The sequence below is a fragment of the Bison bison genome, unplaced genomic scaffold (genome assembly GCF_000754665.1).
Source record: "Bison bison bison isolate TAMUID 2011002044 unplaced genomic scaffold, Bison_UMD1.0 scf7180017864146, whole genome shotgun sequence".
Taxonomy (NCBI): domain Eukaryota; kingdom Metazoa; phylum Chordata; class Mammalia; order Artiodactyla; family Bovidae; genus Bison; species Bison bison.
The window spans coordinates 878,731-901,569 of NW_011494718.1; the positions used below are offsets into that span (position 1 = coordinate 878,731).

Below are 22,839 nucleotides of genomic sequence, written 5' to 3' on the forward strand. Positions count from 1 at the left end.
TGTGATGTTTGTATTTGGTTATCAAAATGCTTAGTGTTGGATGATACACAGTTTCTCCAGAGAATATTTTTTACTGGTTTCTTAATTCAGAGTAGGTTATTCCTAAAGAGTGAGATTATGAAGTACCTTGTCACATGTTTTTTTTAGAATAATATATATGTTTCACATGTCTATTTTGTATATTTTTTATGTTACCACATACAATTAAAATAATTAATGTTTATAAAATATGGAATTATGTATTTTCTGAATCAACATTGCTATATAAAAATACTGAATGTTTTAATTTAAAGAGGTCTAGAAATTTTCTTAGTTTTTTTTCCTTTTTAATTGTTTGCCACCATAATTTATTTATTAATAATGCTATTTCTTAAAAGCATTTTTCAGGCTACCTAGCAAACTATACTATGAAATGAACAGATGAATTCATGTTCTTTCAGTAAGTTTTCTATTTAATTCTGAAAAATCTCTACATCGTAGTAATCTCCTTTAACTTTAAATTCAGAAAAAATCACATGCTGTGTCTGAGATAAGGTGATCATCAGTTGGCTCAGTCCTTCTGATTCTCACACAACTTTTAGGTTGCAGTGATATGGATTCTTATATGTCATCCATCAAAGGCTTGCAAGTGTTTCCTGTTATTTTGTTGAAGAAATCAATTGTTTCAGTTTCATTCAAAACTATTAAACATCACATTTTCAAAAAATTTTGCACATTAGTATATAAAAACAAAATAGCTGTTCTCTAATTGTTGCCACTTTTATAGAGGAAGATGAGTGTGCCAAGCCTGACCGTGGCGGCTGTGAGCAGCACTGTCTGAACACGCTGGGCAGCTACCAGTGCGCCTGTGAGCCTGGCTATGAACTGGGACCCGACAGAAGGACCTGCGAAGGTGGGGCTGGATTTGCCCATGGTGTTCCCTGCCTGAAACCCTACCCATGCCTTTCTCTCATGCAATCTCATTCTCTTTCTCTCTTTCTGCCTCCCTCTTAAGCAAGAATAAAATACGCACAAAGAAAATACAGTATCTTTAAAACAGAGGATATTGCATACGAGATAAAAAGAAAGTTATGTGGCTATTTCTTTGTGACTCCTAACATAAATATTTTTACACTTTAGAAATATGCCAAATATGGTAAACCTGAAAGTACAGGTAGCTTTAAAAATATACGTATAAATATGATAATCTTTATACTAGTTGACATGCATACACAGATACACATATATATGCATACATACACAAAGGCAAGTAAAGAGACCAATTACTTTAGCTAACTCTTAACTCCTTAGGAATTAATTAGGAACTGTGTATAATACATTCCTTTCACTGATGGTGGTGGTTTAGTCGCTGTGTCGTGTCTGACTCTTGCGATCTCATGGACTGTAGCCGCCAGGCTCCTCTGTCCACGGGATTCTCCAAGCGAGAACACTGGAGTGGGTTGCCATTTCCCTCTCCAGAGGATCTCCCCCACCCAGGAATCGAAACTGGGTCTCCTGCATTGCAGGCAGATTCTCCACCGATGGACCTATGAAGGCAGTCCTTCCTTTCACTAACTTGCTTTTAAATACTCTAATTTTCCTAATCTCACTATCAATAAGAATTAGAGGTAACATAAATAGCTGTTGTTGTTGTTCAGTTGCTCAGTCATGTCGGACTCCTTGCAACCCCATGGACTGCAACACACCAGGCTTCCCTGTCCTTCACTATCTCCTGGAGTTTGCTCAAACTCATGTCCATTGAGTCAGTGATGCCATCCAACCACCTCATCTTCTGTCACCCTCTTCTCCTCTTGCCCTCAGTTTTCCACATCATCAGGGGCTTTTCCAATGAGTCAGCTCTTCTCATCAGATGGCCAAAATTTGGAACTTCAGCTTCAGCATCAGTCTTTCCAATAAATATTCAGGGTTGATTTCCTTTATAATTGACTGGTTTGATCTCCTTGTAGTACCTCTTTTAAATAGATCACCCAAAAGGGAAAGAAAACCAGTTTAAATGGAGTTTTGGGAGTAACAAATACGCTCTATTTACTATAGTTTACCTTGCCTTCTAGCTCAACTAATTCTTCCTAAGAGTTTCTTGTCTTGGAAAAAAAAAATGAAAGAGTTTGGAGAAATAAGCAATTGATTTTGGTCTTACTACAATAGGCTGTATTGTTCTTTATATATATTTTTATGAATTCTTACAGCAATCATATGGTATAGATATTATATCTGAGATGACCCAGAGGGATGGTACGGGGAGGGAGGAGGGAGGGGGGTTCAGGATGGGGAACACGTGTATGCCTCTGGTGGATTCATATTGATGTATGGCAAAACCAATACAATATTGTAAAGTAATTAACCTCCAATTAAAATAAATAAACTTATATTTAAAAAAAATAAAAGATAAGACAACTGACACTCAGTTTTCTTTATATTGCTCAGACAACTTTAAAAGGACCTAAAATGTTGTAGTTCAGCCATCACTTTCTTGTAGTCCAGCAATCACTTTCTTGGCTCCAAACCTGCAAAATAACACTTACAAATGGGATTAGATGATTCAAATTGTTGTACTAAAGACTGCAGTTTTCTAGATTTTGAAAAATTCAGAAGATGGTTGAAATTTAATGCTGAGATATTTAATTATTAGTGGAAAGGTGCTAAGAAGGGGAGAGATTTATTAGGAGAAACTTTCCTTTTTCTTTCTTTCCAGCGGCTTGTGGCGGACTTCTTACAAAGCTGAATGGCACCATAACCACTCCAGGATGGCCCAAGGAGTATCCTCCCAACAAACACTGTATATGGCAAGTGGTTGCACCAACACAGTACAGAATTTCTGTGAAGTTTGAGTTTTTTGAATTGGAAGGCAATGAAGTAAGTGAATAATAAATATGTTTTTATAAACCGCTTTAGGAATCCCCAATGGCGATCTGGAAAGCTAAAAAAGAAAGGCAAAAGGAAAGAAAGAAGGAATGGAAGGAGGGAGGGAGGGAAGCAGGGAGGCAGAAATGACGGAGAGAAGAAGACAAGAAACAAGTATGATAGTATAGATACTCTAGTCTTCCTTTGCTCTGTTTCTCATTTCTGCAACTGCTTATAATTCCTGTTGGCACTGGATGATTTAGACTGTCTCTAGGAGATTGAAAATTACTCCCCAGCATTTTCCTGATTTTCTGAAGTACTATTAAAACATTAGGGTCATGTCACATAGACTTTTCTAGAAAAACAAACCAAAATTCACTTGTTGAATCGTAGCAAAAATTCCTTTTTGGAAGAACCTGGTATATTTCACTAGTGGAAATGGGTATATTTTCATTATATAACTAGTTTTGCATTATGAATATGCTTATGATTCACAAAGATTAATTTTTAACCTCAATAAAAGATGAATCTGGTTGACACTATCTTTCCTTTCTTTACCTTTATAGTTTACCATAGTAAAAGTCCAGTTTTCTGTTAGGTGATCACTTTTAAACAAGTGAAATCATTTATTTGAAAATTCCTATGTGCTAGTACACAAGCACCAAATTCAAACAGAATGTCAACCCTAGAAATGACAACTTTTAGAACTGTGTCTTGTATGACTGGTCAATATTGTTTTAAGTCCGGAGAAAATGTAACAAAAGTTTTTTTTTGTTTGTTTGAGCTTTTGTACTTTGCTTCCTTTTCTCTTTCTAACTTTCACATCTTGTATCCCAGAAACTTTTTTTCTTTGTTTATTTTAAAATGAAAAAGTAAAAGTGAAAGTTGCTCAGTTGTGCCCACTCTTTGCCACTGCATGAACTATACAGTCCATGGAATTCTCCATGTCGAAATACTGGAGTGGATAGCTGTTTCCTTTCTCCAGGGGATATTTGTAATCCAGGGATCAAACTCAGGTCTCCCACATCACAGGCAGATTCTTTACCAGTTGAGCCACCAGGGAAGCCCAAGAATACTGGAGTGGATAGCCTATCCCTTCTCCAGGGGATCTTCCCAACCCAGGAATTGAACCAGGATCTCCTGAATTGCAGCTGAGCTACCAGGGAAGCCCAATTTATAATGAATTAAGATTCAAAAGTATGATAAATTCACTCATAAAATGTATTTTGTCTTTGATGTATATTTGTTGAATGATTGCAAATAAGTGGAGAACAGAAATATAATATATCTGTGGTGGTTTAGTCGTTCAGTTGTGTCCGACTCTTAGTGACTCCATGGACTATAGGCCACAAGGCTCCTCTGTCCTTGGGATTTCCCAGGCAAGAATACTGAAATGCATTGTCATTTCCTTCTCCAGGGGATCCTCCCTACCCAGGGATTGAACCTGGGTCTCCCACATTGCAGGCAGACTCCTTACCAACTGAGCCACCAGGGAAGCCCAATGTATCTGTACTCCTGGGTAATATTATTGGTAATAATTGTGGGTTTGATGCTATAATTTTGTATTATATATGTATCTTTGCTTCTTCTTTACCCCTCCCACTTTTCCTACTTTTTTAATCATTAAAAAAAATTTTTATTTATAGTAGTGAAGGCATTTGTGTGCATTTTTAGTCTGTTATTAATGGCTTTGAGGTGGGACTTCCCAAGAGGCTCAGCGGTAAAGACTCCACCCGACAATGAAGGAGAAACCTGTCTGATCCCTGAGTTAGAAGATTCCCTGAAGAAGGAAATGGCAACCCACTCCAGTACTCTTGCCTGAGAAATCTCATGGACAGAGGGGCTTGGAGTGGCTATAGTCCATGGTGTCGCAAAAAGAGTTGGACATGACTTCACAACTAAACAAACAATAGCTGGCTTTGAGGTGAAAAGAAGTGCAGACTTTTGTGTTTCCCTTAAGGAAATTAAAGTCTGAAATGCAATGAACTGATGTTTCAGAGAATTGTACAATTTTAGACTTCTAGGGACCTTTTGAGGTCTTCTTCACAACATGTATAAGTTTTATGATGGAAAAACTACTGCAATTTATTTTTCTCACATACTTTATCCACATGAAACATCATTTTTCTTTAATAATTATCTGAAATTTAGAGAAATATTAAAATTAAAAAAAGTATTTTTACAGTAATCTTAGAAAAGCTTTCACATGAGCAGCACTGTTTTGAAAATGGGACTCTTCCTACCAGTTCTGCGATGTCATGTGAGCTTAGTATTGAATGGCTTCTACTTTGAGTTTCCTTAAAGCTGTTAATTATGGCAGAAATGGCATTTTCATTCACTAGTTGGTAAAAGTTCCAAAGGATAGAAGTTTATGTTTAGAAGGAAGATAGGTAGATGGTTTTAAAATAAATGGTGCATTGTGGTTGAAGACATTTTTCTCATGGTAGCAGTCTTTATTCATGGAAGGAGGCTTTACAGACTCTAACATATCCTGGAAATCTCAAATTTATGATGAGATTACTTTGTGGAATGTTGTTTAAAAATTCTGTGCATTTTCATAGTTTAAATTATTGGCTATTTAAAATAAAGGCATGAGCAAAATCTTGACTTATAGAATACTGGGTTATGTTATCACTTCATTGTTTCATTCATTATATTAATATCCAAAAGGAAAACCAATAGGAAACAGCTTTAACCTCAGTAACATTATTCTATTTTTGTGTCAGAGCCCTCTCTAAATAAAAGTTGCAGTGGTAGCAAAATAGATAGAAAATTTATTTCACTTTTCCTAGCAACATTTTGCTTATTCATTACCTAATTAATATCACAAAAAACAGTAATTTAGGTTTACATATTACAAGGCACACATAATGTGGAGAGTTCAAATCATACACATTGTTAAACAAATACTCATCACCCATCTCAGCTTTCTTGAAGTCTGTATATTTGGACCTATTAATCCAGTTTGACCCACAGGAGTGAAAAGGGAAAAACATAATAAATTTTTAAAAAACAGCTGTCAATTATCTGATGCTTTCAGATTTGGTGATTACAGTAACCTGTTTATTTCTAGGTATGCAAGTATGATTATGTGGAGATTTGGAGTGGTCTCTCTTCTGAGTCTAAATTGCATGGCAAATATTGTGGTGCTGAAGTGCCTGAAGTGATCACATCCCATTTCAACAATATGAGAATAGAATTCAAATCTGACAATACTGTATCCAAGAAGGGCTTCAAAGCACATTTCTTCTCAGGTATCAGTATTCTCATGTTGCATGTGTATTACAGACTTTCAAGGTGGATTGGCTTAAATTGTATGCTGTCCATTCTTCATAGTTTTCTATAAATGGGCTTGGAGGTACACTGAACCCATGAACATGTATCCTACTTTAATAATTTTTTACTTAAAGTTAGGATATTAATAATAATGGCCCTATGAAATGCAATTGTCAAATACTTAGATCTTCAGTTCATTCCAGTTGCTCAGTCATGTCCCACTCTTTGCGACCCCATGAACCATAGCACGCCATGCCTCCCCATCCATCACCAACTCCCAGAGTCCACCCAAGCCCATGTACATTGAGTCGGTGATGCCATCCAATCATCTCATCCTCTGTCATCCCCTTCTCCTCCTGCCCTCAATCTTTCCCAGCATCAGGGTCTTTTCCAATGAGTCAGCTCTTTGCATCAGGTGGCCAAAGTATTGGAGTTTCAGCTTCAACATCAGTCCCTCCAATGAACACCCAGGACTGATTGCCTTTAGGATGGACTGGTTGGATCTCCTTCCAGGCCAAGTGACTCTCAAGAGTCTTATCCAACACCACAGTTCAAAAGCATTAATTTTTCAGTGCTCAGCTTTCTTTATAGTCCAACTCTCACATCCATACATGACCACTGGAAAAACCGTAGTCTTGACTAGACAGACCTTTGTTGACAAAGTAATGTCTCTGCTTTTTAATATGCTGTCTAGGTTGGTCATAACTTTCCTTCCAAGGAGTAAGCGTCTTTTAATTTCATGGCTTCAGTCACCATCTGCAGTGATTTTGGAGCCCCCCAAAAATAAAGTTAGTCACTGTTTCCCCATCTGTTTGCCATGAAATGATGGGACCGGATGCCATGATCTTAGTTTTCTGAATGTTGAGCTTTAAGCCAACTTTTTCACTCTCTTCTTTCACTTTCATGAAGAGGCTCTTCAGTTCTTCTTCACTTTCTGCCATAAGGGTGGTGTCATCTGCATATCTGAGGTTATTGATATTGCTCCCTGCAATCTTGATTCCAGCTTGTGCTTCCTCCAGCCCAGGATTTCTCATGATGTACTCTGCATATAAGTTAAATAAGCAGAGTGACAATAAGCCTTGACATACTCCTTTTCCTATTTGGAACCAGTCTGTTGTTCCATGTCCAGTTCTAACTGTTGCTTCCTGACCTGCATATAGGTTTCTCAAGAGACAGGTCTGGTGGTCTGGTATTCCCATCTCTTTCAGAATTTTCCACTGTTTATTGTGATCCACATAGTCAAAGGCTATGGCATAGTCAATAAAGCAGAAATATGTTTTTCTGGAATTCTCTTCCTTTTTCCATGATCCAGTGAATGTTGGCAATTTGATCTCTGGTTACTCTTCCTTTTCTAAAACCAGCTTGAACATCAAGAAGTTCACGGTTAACGAATTGCTGAAGCCTGGCTTGAAGAATTTTGAGCATTACTTTACTAGCGTGTGAGATGAGTGCAATTGTGCGGTAGTTTGAACATTCTTGGGGATTGGAATGAAAACTGACCTTTTCCAGTCCTGTGGCCACTGCTGAGTTTTCCAAGTTTGCTGACTTAGATTTTGTATACATTCTAATCAGATATATCAAAGCCTAGTAAAAACAACACAAAATTATTTTGGCAATATTTTCATACAATGACTTTGGAAGTCGATAAGGTTAATGATCTGGAGGAGGAAATGGCAACCTACTCCAGTATTCTTGCCTGGAAAATCCCATGGACAGAGGAACCTGGTGGGTTACAGTACATGGGGTCTCAAAGAGTTGGACATGACTGACTTACATTGAACCAATTCACATTAAAAATTCCCTCTTAAAGAGGTGAAATTTGATTAAAAGCCCCTACATTTTAAGAAAATAAGTAAACATCAGTGAAATTCCCTAAATTTCCCAATTTCAAAATTATTCCTCTTAAAAACATTATTCTGAAACTTGTGAAACTTTAAATCCATCTATTGATTAGTTTATAAGTATTAATACAAATTAATACTATTAGTATGTGTTTTTTATTGAGTTAAATTTTCTAATTTTTATTTTTATAGTTAGTTTGTAACATTTTATAGACAATTGAATAAATATTTGCTGCATTGTGTATGTTAATCCAGAAATTTTTTATGGAGACATAATCTTAAGTAGTTCTGTTTATAACCAGTTCTCTAAAAAGTTCAGAAGTGGTTATGATTTATGAAAACATAATGAGAAGTGTTTAGCTATTTTTCCACATAACTTTCCCCAGAAATTTATCAAGAAATTCAATTTAAAAAGAAACAGTATTTATTATAAGTGAATTCATATTATATAGAAAGGAAAACTATTTAAAAATATGTTCTAGCTTTATTGCAACTAAGTGATGCATCAAGAGAGAAAAAACACAAGGATATATACTTAGATTTTTAATGAATAAAATGAAATTAAACTATAGCATTATTTTTAAAATACAATTATTAATATCTAATGAAATAATCATATTGAGATTTTACTAATGTTTACACATAACTTTGATTTTCAATAAGCACTTTAAGAAATGGAATTAGAAGAATGACTCTAATAGTTTATTAGCAAAATAATACAGATTTCTGTCACTTTCATGTTCAGCAAAGTAAGAAATCATTGCATAAATTCTTAATGTCTTAAAATAGTCATGCTATAGTTTGAAAATCTAGAAGTTATTGTTTTATACAGCAAAATATCCATAAGCTCCTCTACAAAAATTAGTGTTATTTACTTCTGATATTAAGGGTGTGTTATAAAGCTATATAATGAAATAGTACAAGTAAATAAGGAAATTATGACTATAAAACTAATGTTATTTGAAAATGATATTGAATTACATATCTATTAAATTTTTATGTATTTTGGAATATAATAGACAAAATGTCTAATAATATAGACATTTTCTAGAAGATAGCTGATTCAACAATATATTATCATTGGTTCAACAATATATTACCATTATTTTCCATGAATGAATGAGGTTTGTTTCTAAATAACAATAATTACTTTATATGAAGTAAAGCCTAACTTAATTTTATATGATATTGTATTTGAATACAATTACGCAAATCTGCATAGGTGTACTTGATATAGTTTACTTACTTTAAGGGATTAAGCAAAATTAACTGTATTCTAAGAACAAAATTATTTTTCATTAAATAGGTTAAACTTAAAGGAAATATTAGTAGGATTTTGTGCATGTAAAAATTACATTTGGGAAGCTTGAGTTTTACTTTAATCACAGTGTTCGTTATTTGGAAATAATATAACAAATAACTTCAGGCAATGAGAGCTGCACATAGACCTTCCACCTTCTTTAGGCAACCCTGTAGTGGTAAAAAGATGCAATGATGGCTTAAAGGATAAGCTCATTAAAGCCCGGATTTCTTGACTCTGAGTTCCTTTATGTCTGTTACAAATAGAGAAGTCAGATAAAATGATTTGTGTGATTTTTCTTCCTCTATATTCAAGTGATTTCAACTGCCCTGATTCTCATCTTATCCACCTTTCAGTGTTTATAGATATTTCTTTTCACTGTTTCTCCTACACAACTTTTTTTTTTGTTTTCTCATGGGAAGATCATAGATATTTTTAGAATAAATTCAACCTGATATTATCCTAACAAAACTTTAAATATTAGTGTGATTAATTTCAAGTAGTAACACAATTAAAGCTCTTCTATGATTCTGAATCTAGTTCCAAGTTTCATGATTAATGATATTTAAATACTTGCATATTTTAGAAAGAGGAAATTGTCTGAATTGTTGCTCTCAATAGAGCTTATCAGAGCTCATTTGAAGGTGATTATTTTTTCAACAGTTTTGTGTTGAAAACTGTGTGTCTTGTATGCATGCACACACGCATGAGAGGTATTGTGTATGTGTGTATGCATGAGTGTGGACAATATTTGTTTTATATCTGAGCATTTATTGTAAGTGTATCTGCTCATATATTGTTCTGGTCTGGTGTGTGGACCCTTTACTTCTTTTTCCTACAGACATGGAAGTGTTCCGCAAAGAGAAAGTTTTTATTTTTGAATCTTGCAAGAACTTGATATAGGTTGCCACTTCAGTTCCATCCAGTATGTATTATTCATAGACTGATGGTCTCTGATAGTCTCAGAGATACTCTGCAGGCCTCTGATGGGAAAATGCCACCTCCTTTTTCCCTAATAATGGACGTTTCCTTTATCTAACATGAAGGAATGGAAATCAGATATGTCCATTCCAAAGAAGGAGGCTAATTTCCACCTAAAAATTAAATGTTTCGATTTCTACTCAATAAGACATTTATTTCTCTTTAATAAAAACAGTTCTTAAAATCCCATGCTGACAGTATGAAAATGCTAGAAAATTTCAAATGAATCATTGACAGAATTATCAATTATTGAACTCATTCCGCAGACAGTCTGAGAAATTTTTAAAACTCCATATCCTCCTTCCTTCTCTCTTCCTTGGGATTTTCATTGTTCAAAATATTTGTAGTTTGTGTCCTAAGAAGATTAAAAGGAAAGAAAATGAAAACAGAATTATATTTGCTAATGTTTTTCCCTCAAATTTGATGATTTTTATAAAAAATTCAGAATATATTTGTGTAACTCATCTTTAATGACATTAAGTTAAATAAATAGCTTTCTTTGTGTGATGTAGGAAGTCTGGATAACTTCAAGTATTCCAATGTTTACTGAAATTTTCTCTTTTCATATTGACTATTTGGCATGTGTGGGCAGTTTTGTACACTTCTTTGTTGGGCATGATGACTTTTATATGCTGCTTTTTTGCCCAGGTTTGAATTTTAGCTTAGTTTAGATTAGCTTACACATATATTCTAGCAATATATTTGGTAACTTTTAATTTCATGTGACATTGATTATATTAAGCAATGTTTGATGTAGGGAAGAAAGAAACATTAATTAATTGGGACACTGAAAAATAATAGGATACTTAGTATGATATATAAAATATTCTCCCTCTTGTTCCTCATTTTCTTATTCCTCCTCTAAAAATTATTTTTAAATTATTATTATTTTTCCAGCACAACAGAAATATTAAAATCTGGCTACAAAAACTATTATTCAAATATGAATTATTTCACTTTCAACTTTATTTCCCTGTACTTACCATTACTACAAATCAGATTTTGTTCTATCAAATCTAAAGAAAATAACTCTCCTTAGAAATATCATGTAGCAACATGATATTTATACTACGAGGAACTTTAAATGTTAGAAATATTCTATGTTTTGGAATTATTTTCACTGTAAAATGACTATGGGTTGAAAAATTTAGCATATTAACCTGTGTTCTTTTTTAACATTTTTTGTCTCTCATGCATGGCGTCTAACAGATCCAAATGAAGGGATGACTCAGGTGGTCCCTGCTCTGATAGGTTTGTCACTGAGTAACCTGTTTACCAGCCAATTGCAAATGTAAACTAATTTCTTAAATGTAAAATACTTACAATTGTTAGATATCCAACTAACTCTCAAAAATCTGGTTGACCTAGAATACAGCCATAGTTCACTATATCAGATTTTAAGATTACCAAACAATCATTAGATAAATATTTTATAAGAAATATGTATCTATTTCAGAGTAATTCTAGCACCAGAAAAATTTTAATTGGCTCTTTCCATTTACAGTGATGCAGTGTATTTGACATCAACTCATAAAGAAGTATTTTTCCAAACCATCTTAAGTAAACAGCCCCTGGACAGGCATATTAAAATGAGAAACATAAATCATCTCCTGATTGTCTGAACTAGGAAATACGGGTAGTGACAGCATGTGAGCAGGGAGTCTAGTTCTCCACTCATCCTTTCCACATGGGCCATTTACAAACATCATCTGTAGTTTTCACAGTTAAGGTAAAAGTACTTCCAAATTATGGACTTCTTGAAAATTAATCTTGCAAGGCTACTTTATTAATTTCTGATTTCTTATACACTTTAATATTTGATGCTCTTTTAGAGATAAATTTTACTTATTTTATTTATTTTTTCTTATTTGCTTAGCTTCAATATTAAGTATTAAAAGTGTTATGGAAGTCTTAAGGACAAGTAAAGAACACTTAAACTGCAGCTATATTGATCCTGATATGTTATTAAAAATTTCAAGACTGTCTATATATATATTCTATATTGCCAATGCATGAATATATCCCAGAAGCATGCATGTGGTATATCATGTTATCAGTCACCAAAATGGGAAAAAATAAATGTATTCACAAATATTAGTATCAGATTCTTGGATAAAATGGCTTTCCTACACCCATATCCATAGGGGGAATACTGATTTGATTAAAACAAGCAACAAAAATAAAATAAAATAAAACAAGCAAAAATAGTATTTGCTATTTGTGTGCCACCATGAGGTCACAAACTCTCCCTAGAAAAAATCAGTTGACAGTGTAACTTTTGAATTCAGCCTAATCTCTGATGTGACTGTCATGTGGCTTTTTGTTCGCTGTCCTACGGGAGTGGGGAAGTTCTGAGTGAAGAATCATCATATCTATGTGTCAGGAGCAGAGGCCAGTTTTGACTTTAATGGACAAGCCTTTCATGGAATGTCTGCTAAGCAATGTAATACGGTGGCTGATGCCTCTCACTGAATTGACTGCCTGCTAATAGAGTTGGGATTTTTTCCCTGTAGTGAATTTGTTGGTTATTTCTTAGAGCTCATATTTCGTATCCTAACCTTTACTTCACGGAGAAGGCAACAGCACCCCACTCCAGTGCTCTTGCCTGGAGAATCCCATGGATGGAGGAGCCTGGTAGGCTGCAGTCCACGGGGTCGCTAAGAGTCAGGCACGACTGAGCGACTTCACTTTCACTTTTCACTTTCCTGCATTGGAGAAGGAAATGGCAACCCACTCCAGTGTTCTTGCCTGGAGAATCCCAGGGACTGGGGAGCCTGGTGGGCTGCCGTCTCTGGGGTCACACAGAATTGGACACGACTGAAGCGACTTAGCAGCAACCTTTACTTCTAGCACACTAAAAGCTCTTTTATGGAATTACTTATTAATTAACTGGTTTGCTTGAGTAGATTAATTTAAAATATATTGTTTTTCCTTCAGGATAATCTAATGATGCCTTTTTCTGTCTTGGAATCTTATAAAATATCCAGATTTATTAATGCTAAGCATAACTGCAAAGTTAATGGAAAAAATCAGCTACAGTAGTTATAATGAGTGATTTTTAAAAATGAATACACACAAATCTTGGAACCTTGTTTAGCCTCTGTCTACATGCCATAGTGAAGGATTTCCCTCCATTTATATGCCCTTATTTGCATTTAATCAAATTATTCACAATTTTTAATTGATTTTAAAAGTTGACAATAAATTTTTAGGATTATTTGGAAAAAGATTCGTTTATTTCTTCTGCCCTACTCAAAACTTCTCCAATAGAGAAATGAAAGAGGACTACATGTTGTCATCCTAGTGTAAGTGATCTCGGAAATTCAATTCACGGCACAAGGCTCCAAGCTAAACAAGGACTAGGTAGAATTAAGTCACTATAATTTTTTTTTTTTGGCTTTATTTTGGGAACAGGGAAAGCTGTGACTTAGCTTACCCTTTGCCAATATTAACTACAACTAAATGACTCTCCTTTGATATCCTTCATTTTTAAAGTTACTTACTAATCTATGCGGTTATCTCTTTGCTAGACAAAGATGAGTGTTCTAAGGATAATGGCGGGTGTCAACATGAGTGTGTCAACACAATGGGAAGCTACCTGTGTCAGTGCCGAAATGGATTTGTGCTGCACGAAAATAAGCATGATTGCAAGGAAGGTATGAAAGAAAGGTCATTTTTTCTGATGATATCTAGAACTTCATGCAATTTGGGTAAAGCACTGCTTCCAGGTAGAGTTAATCATATCAGTGAGTAGAAATTGTTAACTGTTCAAATGTCAAAAATAAAAATACACCCAGTGTTCAAAGATCCAAATCACACTATTGGAAACTTTGTATTACCTCAAGGTTCTGCACATCATGCACAGGTGGCATTAGAATAACTGTATAACAGATGCAAGAGCTGCCATGATGCCGTCTGGCAGCCAGGAAAGCTCTGCATTATCTGCCAGTCTTCATATAACAGGCCTCATACCCGTCTCCATATTTAAACCGCTGCTAAATGCTTTGCATTTGGTTTAATTTCCCTCCCCAACATATCTTATATATGTGATGCGTGAATGCTGTCATTTTAAATACCAGGCATCTCAAACTCAAATGCCTACCATAAAAAAGACATTTGAAAATACTGTGCCATTTAGAGTTTTAAGTCATGGTTTCCCACCCCACTCCCCAACACACACACACACAAACGCGCGCACACACACACACACACACACACAGCATCTTAGTAGTGCAGTATTAGCCTATCAGCTTTTGGTCCTACGTTCTTACTATATTCCAAGGTTTTATAAAGACATTTATCTTCATCTCCTCAGCCAGTGTGAGCTACATGGGGAAAAGATATAGTTACTCAGATCTTATTTCTTTCTTCCTTTATTGCTTCCTTGTTTCTATTTTGTTTAAAAAGAAAATAAAGCTTTCTATTTAACTTGGATTTATTACTAAGACAAGTGTATAACTAGTCATTAGTACGGGTAGAGTGGTAGGTGCCTGACTAGAACCACAATTACATAGTAATTCTTTGTATGCACATTTGAATCCTACAGAATACCCTGAATTGACCCTCATTCCATTAGTTTCATTCAAATATGGTCACATCATATTTTTCCCCTCTATTTCACTAAATTAATGACATTGCACAGAATTATTTGCAAGATTTTTTTTTCTCTTTTTACTTTCATGTATAAACCAATGAGATTCTGATGTGTGAAACTTGGTATTCTAGTAAATCAATAGACTGGGGAATAGGCCCAGTTATTTTGAGATATGGAAGATTATTTAGAAAAAAAAAAAAGTGTTTACAGAGTGTGCATGTAGTGACTCCAGGTAGCAAATAAATTTAGATATCCAAAGTTTCTCTTTATAATAAATATTTTCAAGAAAGGACTTTCTAGAAAACTTCTTTTATGTAGAAGTATATCCAGGCACCTCTAATGACACTCCTTTTTTCTGTCAGTAAAGCGGCTGGATTTTGTTTCACTGCTGCTATGATACTCTGTACCTTATACACTTCAGCAGCAAGCCTCTTGGCTTTGTCTTATAGGCTATTTGCCAGATCTGGAAGATTCCACATTTCATATGAGCAAGGCAAGGACAGGGATAATGGAACTTAGAAAACCCTTATCAAGACAGCACTCAGACTTTTAAGTTTTGCTGTATGAACCTATGCTGTTTAAAACGAGCTAAACTTCAATCTTTTTTTTTTTTTTTTTTGCATTTCTTGGTTACAAATCCAATTCCCTGTGGAAAGCTGGCACAGTTAAAGCAAGGGTTTAGAAAGAAGGCAGGCACCAACAGCACAGTAGTGTCAGTCATTTTACCCTTATTGTGCAGCACTACTATTTAACAAGTGTTTTGTTCATATAGTAAAGTGTTTCCCCTGAGATTTCTTAGAAATTTTCAGAGAATTAATTATATTTTAGAATGGGTGACATAATATACAACAAATAATTTCCAGTCTACACAGGATACACAGCATAATGCTTCATAAATTATGTAGTTAGAACACAGTTTGAGGACACAGTATTACATGTTTTGAAGTTTGATATTAGAAATATTGTGTCTTCCCCAGTGGCTCAGCAGTAAAGAATCCACCTGCAATGCCAGAGCTGCAGGAGATGCAGTTTCAATCTCTGAGTCAGGAAGCTGCCCTGGAAAAGGAAATGGCAACCTACTCTAGCATTCTTGCCTGAAGAATCCCATGGACAGAGGAGCCTTGGCAGGCTATAATCCATAGGGCCACAAGAGTCATACAAAGCTGAAGCAACAGTGCACGCATACATTAGCAATATTGGATGCCCTCCCCCAAGATGAAGTTATTTAAACTGTGTAATATCTAAAAGAAATTTCATATTAATTGAATGACATGTTTTCTAAATTAGTTCTGAAGCTAGTAGCTGTTTTCCCCTCAGGGCTTCATTTTACTTTGATGAAATTACAAAGAATTTACTTTAGCAGCTAAAATTATGATTTAGATATTCAAGCATATACTTTAACAAAGGGAGAGAAAAAATATAAAGATATGATTCATAAAGTGGCTTAGTGATCCTAGTTAACTATAAATGATGTTTATGTTAATAGGAAAAATAATTGAAAATGACATAGTCCATTGATTTTTGTTGTGACATTGCATTAAATGTTTTGTACATACCAAGAGTTGATACCTTTGATTATCAATAACATTACTCTGTTAAATTTTGAGCTTATAAATCCAGCAGTTAAAAATAATTCATTTTATCATTGCATTTATCTAATTCATTATAAATACTTAATTTCATGTGAACTCAAAAACAGTCACTGTCTAATTACGATTATGTGCGGCAAAATGTTTGCCAAAGCAGATGAATATGATAAGTGATAGAGTGATGATTAGTTATTCAGGAAAATTTTTCAGCAAGATAGTGGGCAAGTAAGCTGCCTCCTGGATGGCCCAATCCTGGGATAGATTTACACACTAATTGATACTATCGTTATTGGCACAGCTGAGTGTGAACAGAAGATTCACAGTCCAAGTGGCTTCATCACTAGTCCCAACTGGCCAGACAAGTACCCAAGCAGAAAAGAATGCACATGGGAAATCAGTGCCACTCCTGGTCATCGAGTCAAATTAGTAAGTGAGCACATTTTTCTCTTTTTCTGTTAAGCTGCTTGCTAATGTCTTGCACATGCACAGCTAGTATGTGGAAATAAAATAATAAAATGAATGTTTATTTAATTGAATTGAATTAGTAGACAGATGGAAAAGACTTTCTTATGTTTTCCTACTAACGTTGATTAAATTCCTGATTCCTTAATCAAAGTGATAGTAATGGTAGCTGTGTAGTTCTCATACAGTCTTCTTATCCTGGATGGGAAGTTTTAAAAGGCATTGCCAAAGTTACTGCAAAACAATAAGTTTTACTTCCTAATATGTTATTGAAAATAATGTTTTGAAATGGAGATGTAAACAAAAAAAAATTCAAGAAGAAAACTATAAGTATTCACTTCAACTTACCATAGTAAATTCTATAGTGTCAATTCTATGTCTACATGCAAAGCATATGTGCTTTTTAATAGAAAACTAATTTTGTCTTGTGATTTCTGGAGTGTTATTTTTGCATAATGTAGCTGTCCTGTTTAGATGAGTACTGATATCATTAGACTTCTTCCAAATTCAAAAATGAATATAATGTTCATCCTCTCTCTTATATTCTTTGAGTCTTGCTTTCTGTCCTGGTCATCTGATAGTACATCTTATATTTCATAATAGACTACAGAATACTTGAAGAGTACAATTTAAAGAAACAGAATCATAGAATATAGAAATTTTGACAATTTTCTGCACTATGCTATTGTCAAAAGCAGGAAAGAATGCCAAGTAGCAAGGCTTAGGACAGTCTAACAAGAACCATAACAAAGACAAAGAAATTGTGTTAGGAATGAGGCTACAAGTCCATAGTAGCTTATTGGGCCAATCCAGCCATAAAGTTAATTTTAAAGTTCTGTTTGAATCCTTTTCTTCAGTGAGGATTTTGTTTGTTTGTTTGTTTGTTTGTTTTTTCCAGTACAGGTATCTTATTCACATGCAGCCTAAGAATAACAATATTAGAGACTGTCATTGAGACATTCATATTCCTACTATGGAGTTCTTTCCTATCACCATACTTGTAAAACCTCAGTAAATGACTTCCTAGACAGAGACATGAATTAATTTCAACCATTCTTTGGAATGATCCTAGGTGCTAAAATAACAGCACTGTAGGAACTTGATTGCTTTCCAGTCCTCTTCAAAGCCCTGGTTGAGAGGAACACTCTCTGATGCCTATGGACTGAGATACAGAAGCTGCATTGATCAGTGCAGTAGCTAAGGGAGTTGGGAAAATGGATTTTCCTGAAGATTTTTGTGTGTGTATATGTAGATCCAAGTTTTGATTCATATCATATTTATTTTCCCTGAAGAATTTCTTTTTGTATTTTATATAGAGTATGTCTATACATTTTCATTTTTTGAAGATATTTTCTTTGGGTATAAAGTTCTGAGATGGCATGTTAAATATGTATGCTCAGTCACTCAGTCATTCCCAACTCCCTGTGACCCCATGGACCACAGCCCGCCAGGCTCCTCTGTCCATGGGGCTTCTCAGGCAGGAACGCTGCAGTGGGTGGGCATCTCTTCCTCCCATGGATCTTCCTGGCCACGCTTCACCACTAGCGCCACCTGCATGTTAGATTCCTGACTCTTTTATTTACCGTTTGTGATGGGTTTTAATGCCTGTGGTAAATCTTTATTTTATTTCTATGGTTTTTTTCTCTAATAGCTACCTTCACAATTTTTTTTTTTTATCAGCACTTTGAATATAATGTATCTAGGAGTGTTGTCTGTCTGTGTAGTAATTGCCCTTCTGAGAAGTCTAAATTTCTTGCATCGGCATTGTGATATCTGTCATGAATTTTTGAAAACTCTTGCCCATTATTTCACAATTCTCCTGCATTATTATCTCTTCTTCTGCAACTCATTTACACATATGTGATATTGTTTCATATTATCCCATAACTCTTGAATTCTGTTATTTTTTGCCACCCTTTTCGAGTTTGGGTAATTTCTAGAGACCAATCTTAAATTTCAGTGATTGTTATTCAACTGTCTTCAGTCTATTGATGAGTTTGTCAAAGGTGAACTTTATCTATCTTTTTTTATTTCTAGCATTTCCATTTGATTCATTAGTAGAATTGCAATGTGTGTTGGTCTGCTTAGGTTGCCATAAAAAAATATCACAAACTGAATGTCTAAAACAACAAAAAGTATTTTCTCACAGATCTGGAGGCTAGGCCTTCGATATCAAAGTGCTGTGAGGATTGGTGTCTGCTGGGGCCTCTGTTCTTCACTTGTAGATGGTTGCTTCATCACCCTCACATAGCATTTCCTCTGTGTGTGTGTGTGTGTGTGTGTGTGTGTGTGTAGAGAGAAAAAGAGAGACAGAGAAAGAAAGTGGGCGCTTGTGTCTGTTCATCTTCTTATAAGAACATTACCTCTGTGGGATTAGGCCTCACCCTTATGACCTCATTGGGATTAGGGCTTCAGTGTACAAACTTGGCAAGGAGGCACAATTCAATTTATAATACTCTCTCTCCTGAAATTTCTCATTTGATAGATTAAACATAGCAGCCATGTTTGAGTCTGTTCTGATGATTATATTCTCTCTTAACACTGTGTTTTTTTCCTTGGCTTTTTGTGTGTCATGTAATTTTTTATTAATCATCAGATAATATGTGTTTAAGGGGCTTCCCTGATGGTTCAGCAGGTAAGAATCAACCTGCAAAGCAGGAAACACAGGAGACGTGGTTTCCCTTCCTGGGTTGAAAAGATCCCATGAGGAGGGAAATGGCAACCCACTCCAGTATTCTTGTCTGGAAATACCATGGACAGAGAAGCCTGGCAGGCTACAGTCCACGGGGTCACAAAGAGTCAGACATGACTGAGCGACCAAGTATGTATTATATATTTAACAGTAGAGACTTTACATCTGGAAATGGACACAGCTCAGGCTGTGTTAGGCTGTTAGTGAATATGTGTACATGGGAAGGGATATTGCTGAGTGAATATAGTCAGTAATCAGCTGAGTTTGGATTGTCTTTATCCTATGATTGCCTTCAGTGGACCATTGGCTTTTAATTCCTTTGTTTTAGCTTGGAGCCTGAAATTTCAGATGCATTTTCTCAATATTTCATCTTTAGCTTTAGCTTTAGCTTCCTCATTCATGTCTACCACAACTATATACCTCTTCAGACTTTTTTCAGTCAACCAGTGAAAGACTGCAGTTTCATGCTTTTTGGTACTTGGTACTCTGGTGGTGAGAGAAAGGGGTTCTCCACCTCAGACAGGATCTGTTTTTAGGTGTTAGAAATATCCTTTCCCAGTGATCTTACCTCTTCTCTTCCTGACAGCCAAACGGCATCTCATATCTCTGGCTGATCTTCCATGGGAGAGTCTTTTTCTTTGTTTTTTACCTCTCCCATGTGTTAGAAGGTCTCTGGTATTATTGGAGTAGGCTCCTGGGTCCAAGACTTCCCCAGTTTTATTTGTTCATTTGTTTTTCACCTTGCTACAGGGAGTCTACATGTTTGCCCTGGTGGTGACAGGTTTCTACTCCTCCCCCAGAAGCTTATTTCATTTTCCACAGAAGGGTTGCAATAGAACTTCATGCTTTTCTCCCAGAAGTGACCACTTTCCCATCCAAGCCTACAATAGCAAGGAAGGTACTTGTCTATCTCCTGCTCTTCCCACATCTTTCTCATGAGCAGGAGATTGAGGTCCATGGGGAAGAGCCTGCACGTGTGTAAAAACTCCTGTGTCTATAGATCTTAGGATGCTGTATCCGACTCCACACCTGACCTTGACAGTACATCACAATTGTAGCTAAATGCATCTAACTTAATTATATGGCACCCTAACTGTCTTCTGTCACTGGTGAGCAGATGTATGTGTCTCATCTTTGCTTGACAGGGCCTGTGAGTGAGTGCATTGCTAGTGACTTTGGCTCTTTGATATGTTCAGCAAAGTTGTGATTTTGTTTACATAGGTTTTTTTGTAAGGTTGTTGTTCAGTTGTTCAGTCATGACGGTTTGCAACCCGATGGACTGCAGCACACCAGGCTACCCTGTCCTTCACTGTATCTAAGAGCTTGTTCAAACCCATGTCCATTGAGTTAGTGATGCCATCCAACCATCTCATCCTCTGTCATCCCCTTCTCCTCTTCAATCTTTCCCCAAATCAGGGTCTTTTCTAATGAGTTGGCTCTTTGCACAGGTAGGGTAGAATAACACTAGTCCCAGCATTCTATGATATATCCAAGAAGAAATGGAACTTCTAATATACATCAACTTGAAAATATGTCAATAACTTTATTTGTACATAATTATATACCTGTCAGCTTATTGAGCATCCCTTTCAACTCTAGGACAGTCTGCTTCTTCACAAATAACAGGCAAATATTCCACATGAAGATCAGGAAACAGTCTGGTCAACAATGATAAACCTGCTAGTATCCTAAGAAGATAATTTTTAGAAGGAAAATAAGAGCTTTAATGCAACTGCTTATCTCTTTTTAAGTATTTGACTTTGTGATTTTGTAGAAGTAGTTGCAGTCTAAGCCAGATTTTGTCAACATTAACATGCATCAGAGTTACCTGAAAGATTTGCTAAAACACATTTTTGCCATTCTGAGATTTCTGAATCAGAGCATAATATTGATTCTACTCTCTTACATCATTAATCATGTTCATATAAAATCTGACCCACAGTATCACTTCAACAATCAGTATCAGCAGAAAGTATGTAACAGATTTGCTACCAACAAGTGTTATTTTAATGCTATACCTTCTGCTACTGCTGCAAAGTCGCTTCAGTCGTGTCCGACTCTGTGCGACCCCATAGATGGTAGCCCATCAGGCCCCCTGTCCCTGGGGTTCTCCAGGCAAGAACACTGGAGTGGGTTGCCATTTCCTTCTCCAATGCAGGAAAGTGAAAAGTGAAAGTGAAGTCATTCAGTCGTGCCCGACTCTTAGCGACCCCATGGACAGCAGCCTACCAGGCTCCTCCGTCCATGGGATTTTCCAGGCAAGAGTACTGGAGTGGGGTGCCATTGCCTTCTCCAGTCTCTTTATAGACCAGGCGAAAAAAAACAACAACAACAAAGAGAGCTGTGGTAGTCCCATGTGTGCCATGGAGCTTTCTTTACAACTCACAGTTATTCCTCTTATGTTAGGCTGCATGGAAAAATAAGAAATCATTTATATGTATTTTATTATATAAAAGCAAAGAAAAGGAAGTTTTCCCTGAAAACAATTCCATCAGATCAGATCAGATCAGATCAGTCGCTCAGTCGTGTCCGACTCTGCGACCCCATGAATCGCAGCACGCCAGGCTCCCTGTCCATCACCAACTCCCGGAGTTCACTCAGATTCACGTCCATCGAGTCAGTGATACAATCCAGCCATCTCATCCTCTGTCTTCCCCTTCTCCTCTTGCCCCCAATCCCTCGCAGCATCAGAGTCTTTTCCAGTGAGTCAACTCTTCGCATGAGGTGGCCAAAGTACTGGAGTTTCAGCTTTAGCATCATTCCTTCCAAAGAAATCCCAGGGCTGATCTCCTTTAGAATGTATAGAACAGTCTTTTGGACTCTGTGGGAGAGGGAGAGGGTGGGATGATTTGGGAGAATGGCATTGAAATACGTATAATATCATATATGGAACGAGTTGCCAGTCCAGGTTCGATGCACGATACTGGATGCTTGGGGCTGGTGCACTGGGATGACCCAGAGGGATGGTATGGGGAGGGAGGAGGGAGGAGGGTTCAGGATGGGGAACACATGTATACCTGTGGTGGATTCATTTTGATATTTGGCAAAACCAATACAATATTGTAAAGTTTAAAAATAGAATAGAGTTTTTAAAAAAAGAAAGGAGAAAAAAGAAAAGAAAATGGACTGGTTGGATCTCCTTGCAGTCCAAGGGACTCTCAAGAGTCTTCTCCAATACCACAGTTCAAAAGTATCAATTCTTTGGTGCTCAGCCTTCTTCACAGTCCAACTCTCACATCCATACATGACCACAGGAAAAACCA

At 36.1% G+C, this 22,839-nt stretch overlaps 1 protein-coding gene across 1 annotated transcript in view; it reads left to right on the forward strand.

Annotated features, from left to right (window-relative positions):
- Positions 1-22,839, forward strand: part of TLL1 (tolloid-like 1) — a 332,306-nt gene that overhangs the window by 277,855 nt on the left and 31,612 nt on the right. Inside the window, exons 14-18 of the mRNA XM_010840705.1 lie at positions 767-892; positions 2,693-2,853; positions 5,915-6,095; positions 13,770-13,895; positions 16,721-16,848. Coding sequence (XP_010839007.1) covers positions 767-892; positions 2,693-2,853; positions 5,915-6,095; positions 13,770-13,895; positions 16,721-16,848 — 722 coding nt within the window. The remainder of the gene's footprint in view (positions 1-766; positions 893-2,692; positions 2,854-5,914; positions 6,096-13,769; positions 13,896-16,720; positions 16,849-22,839) is intronic.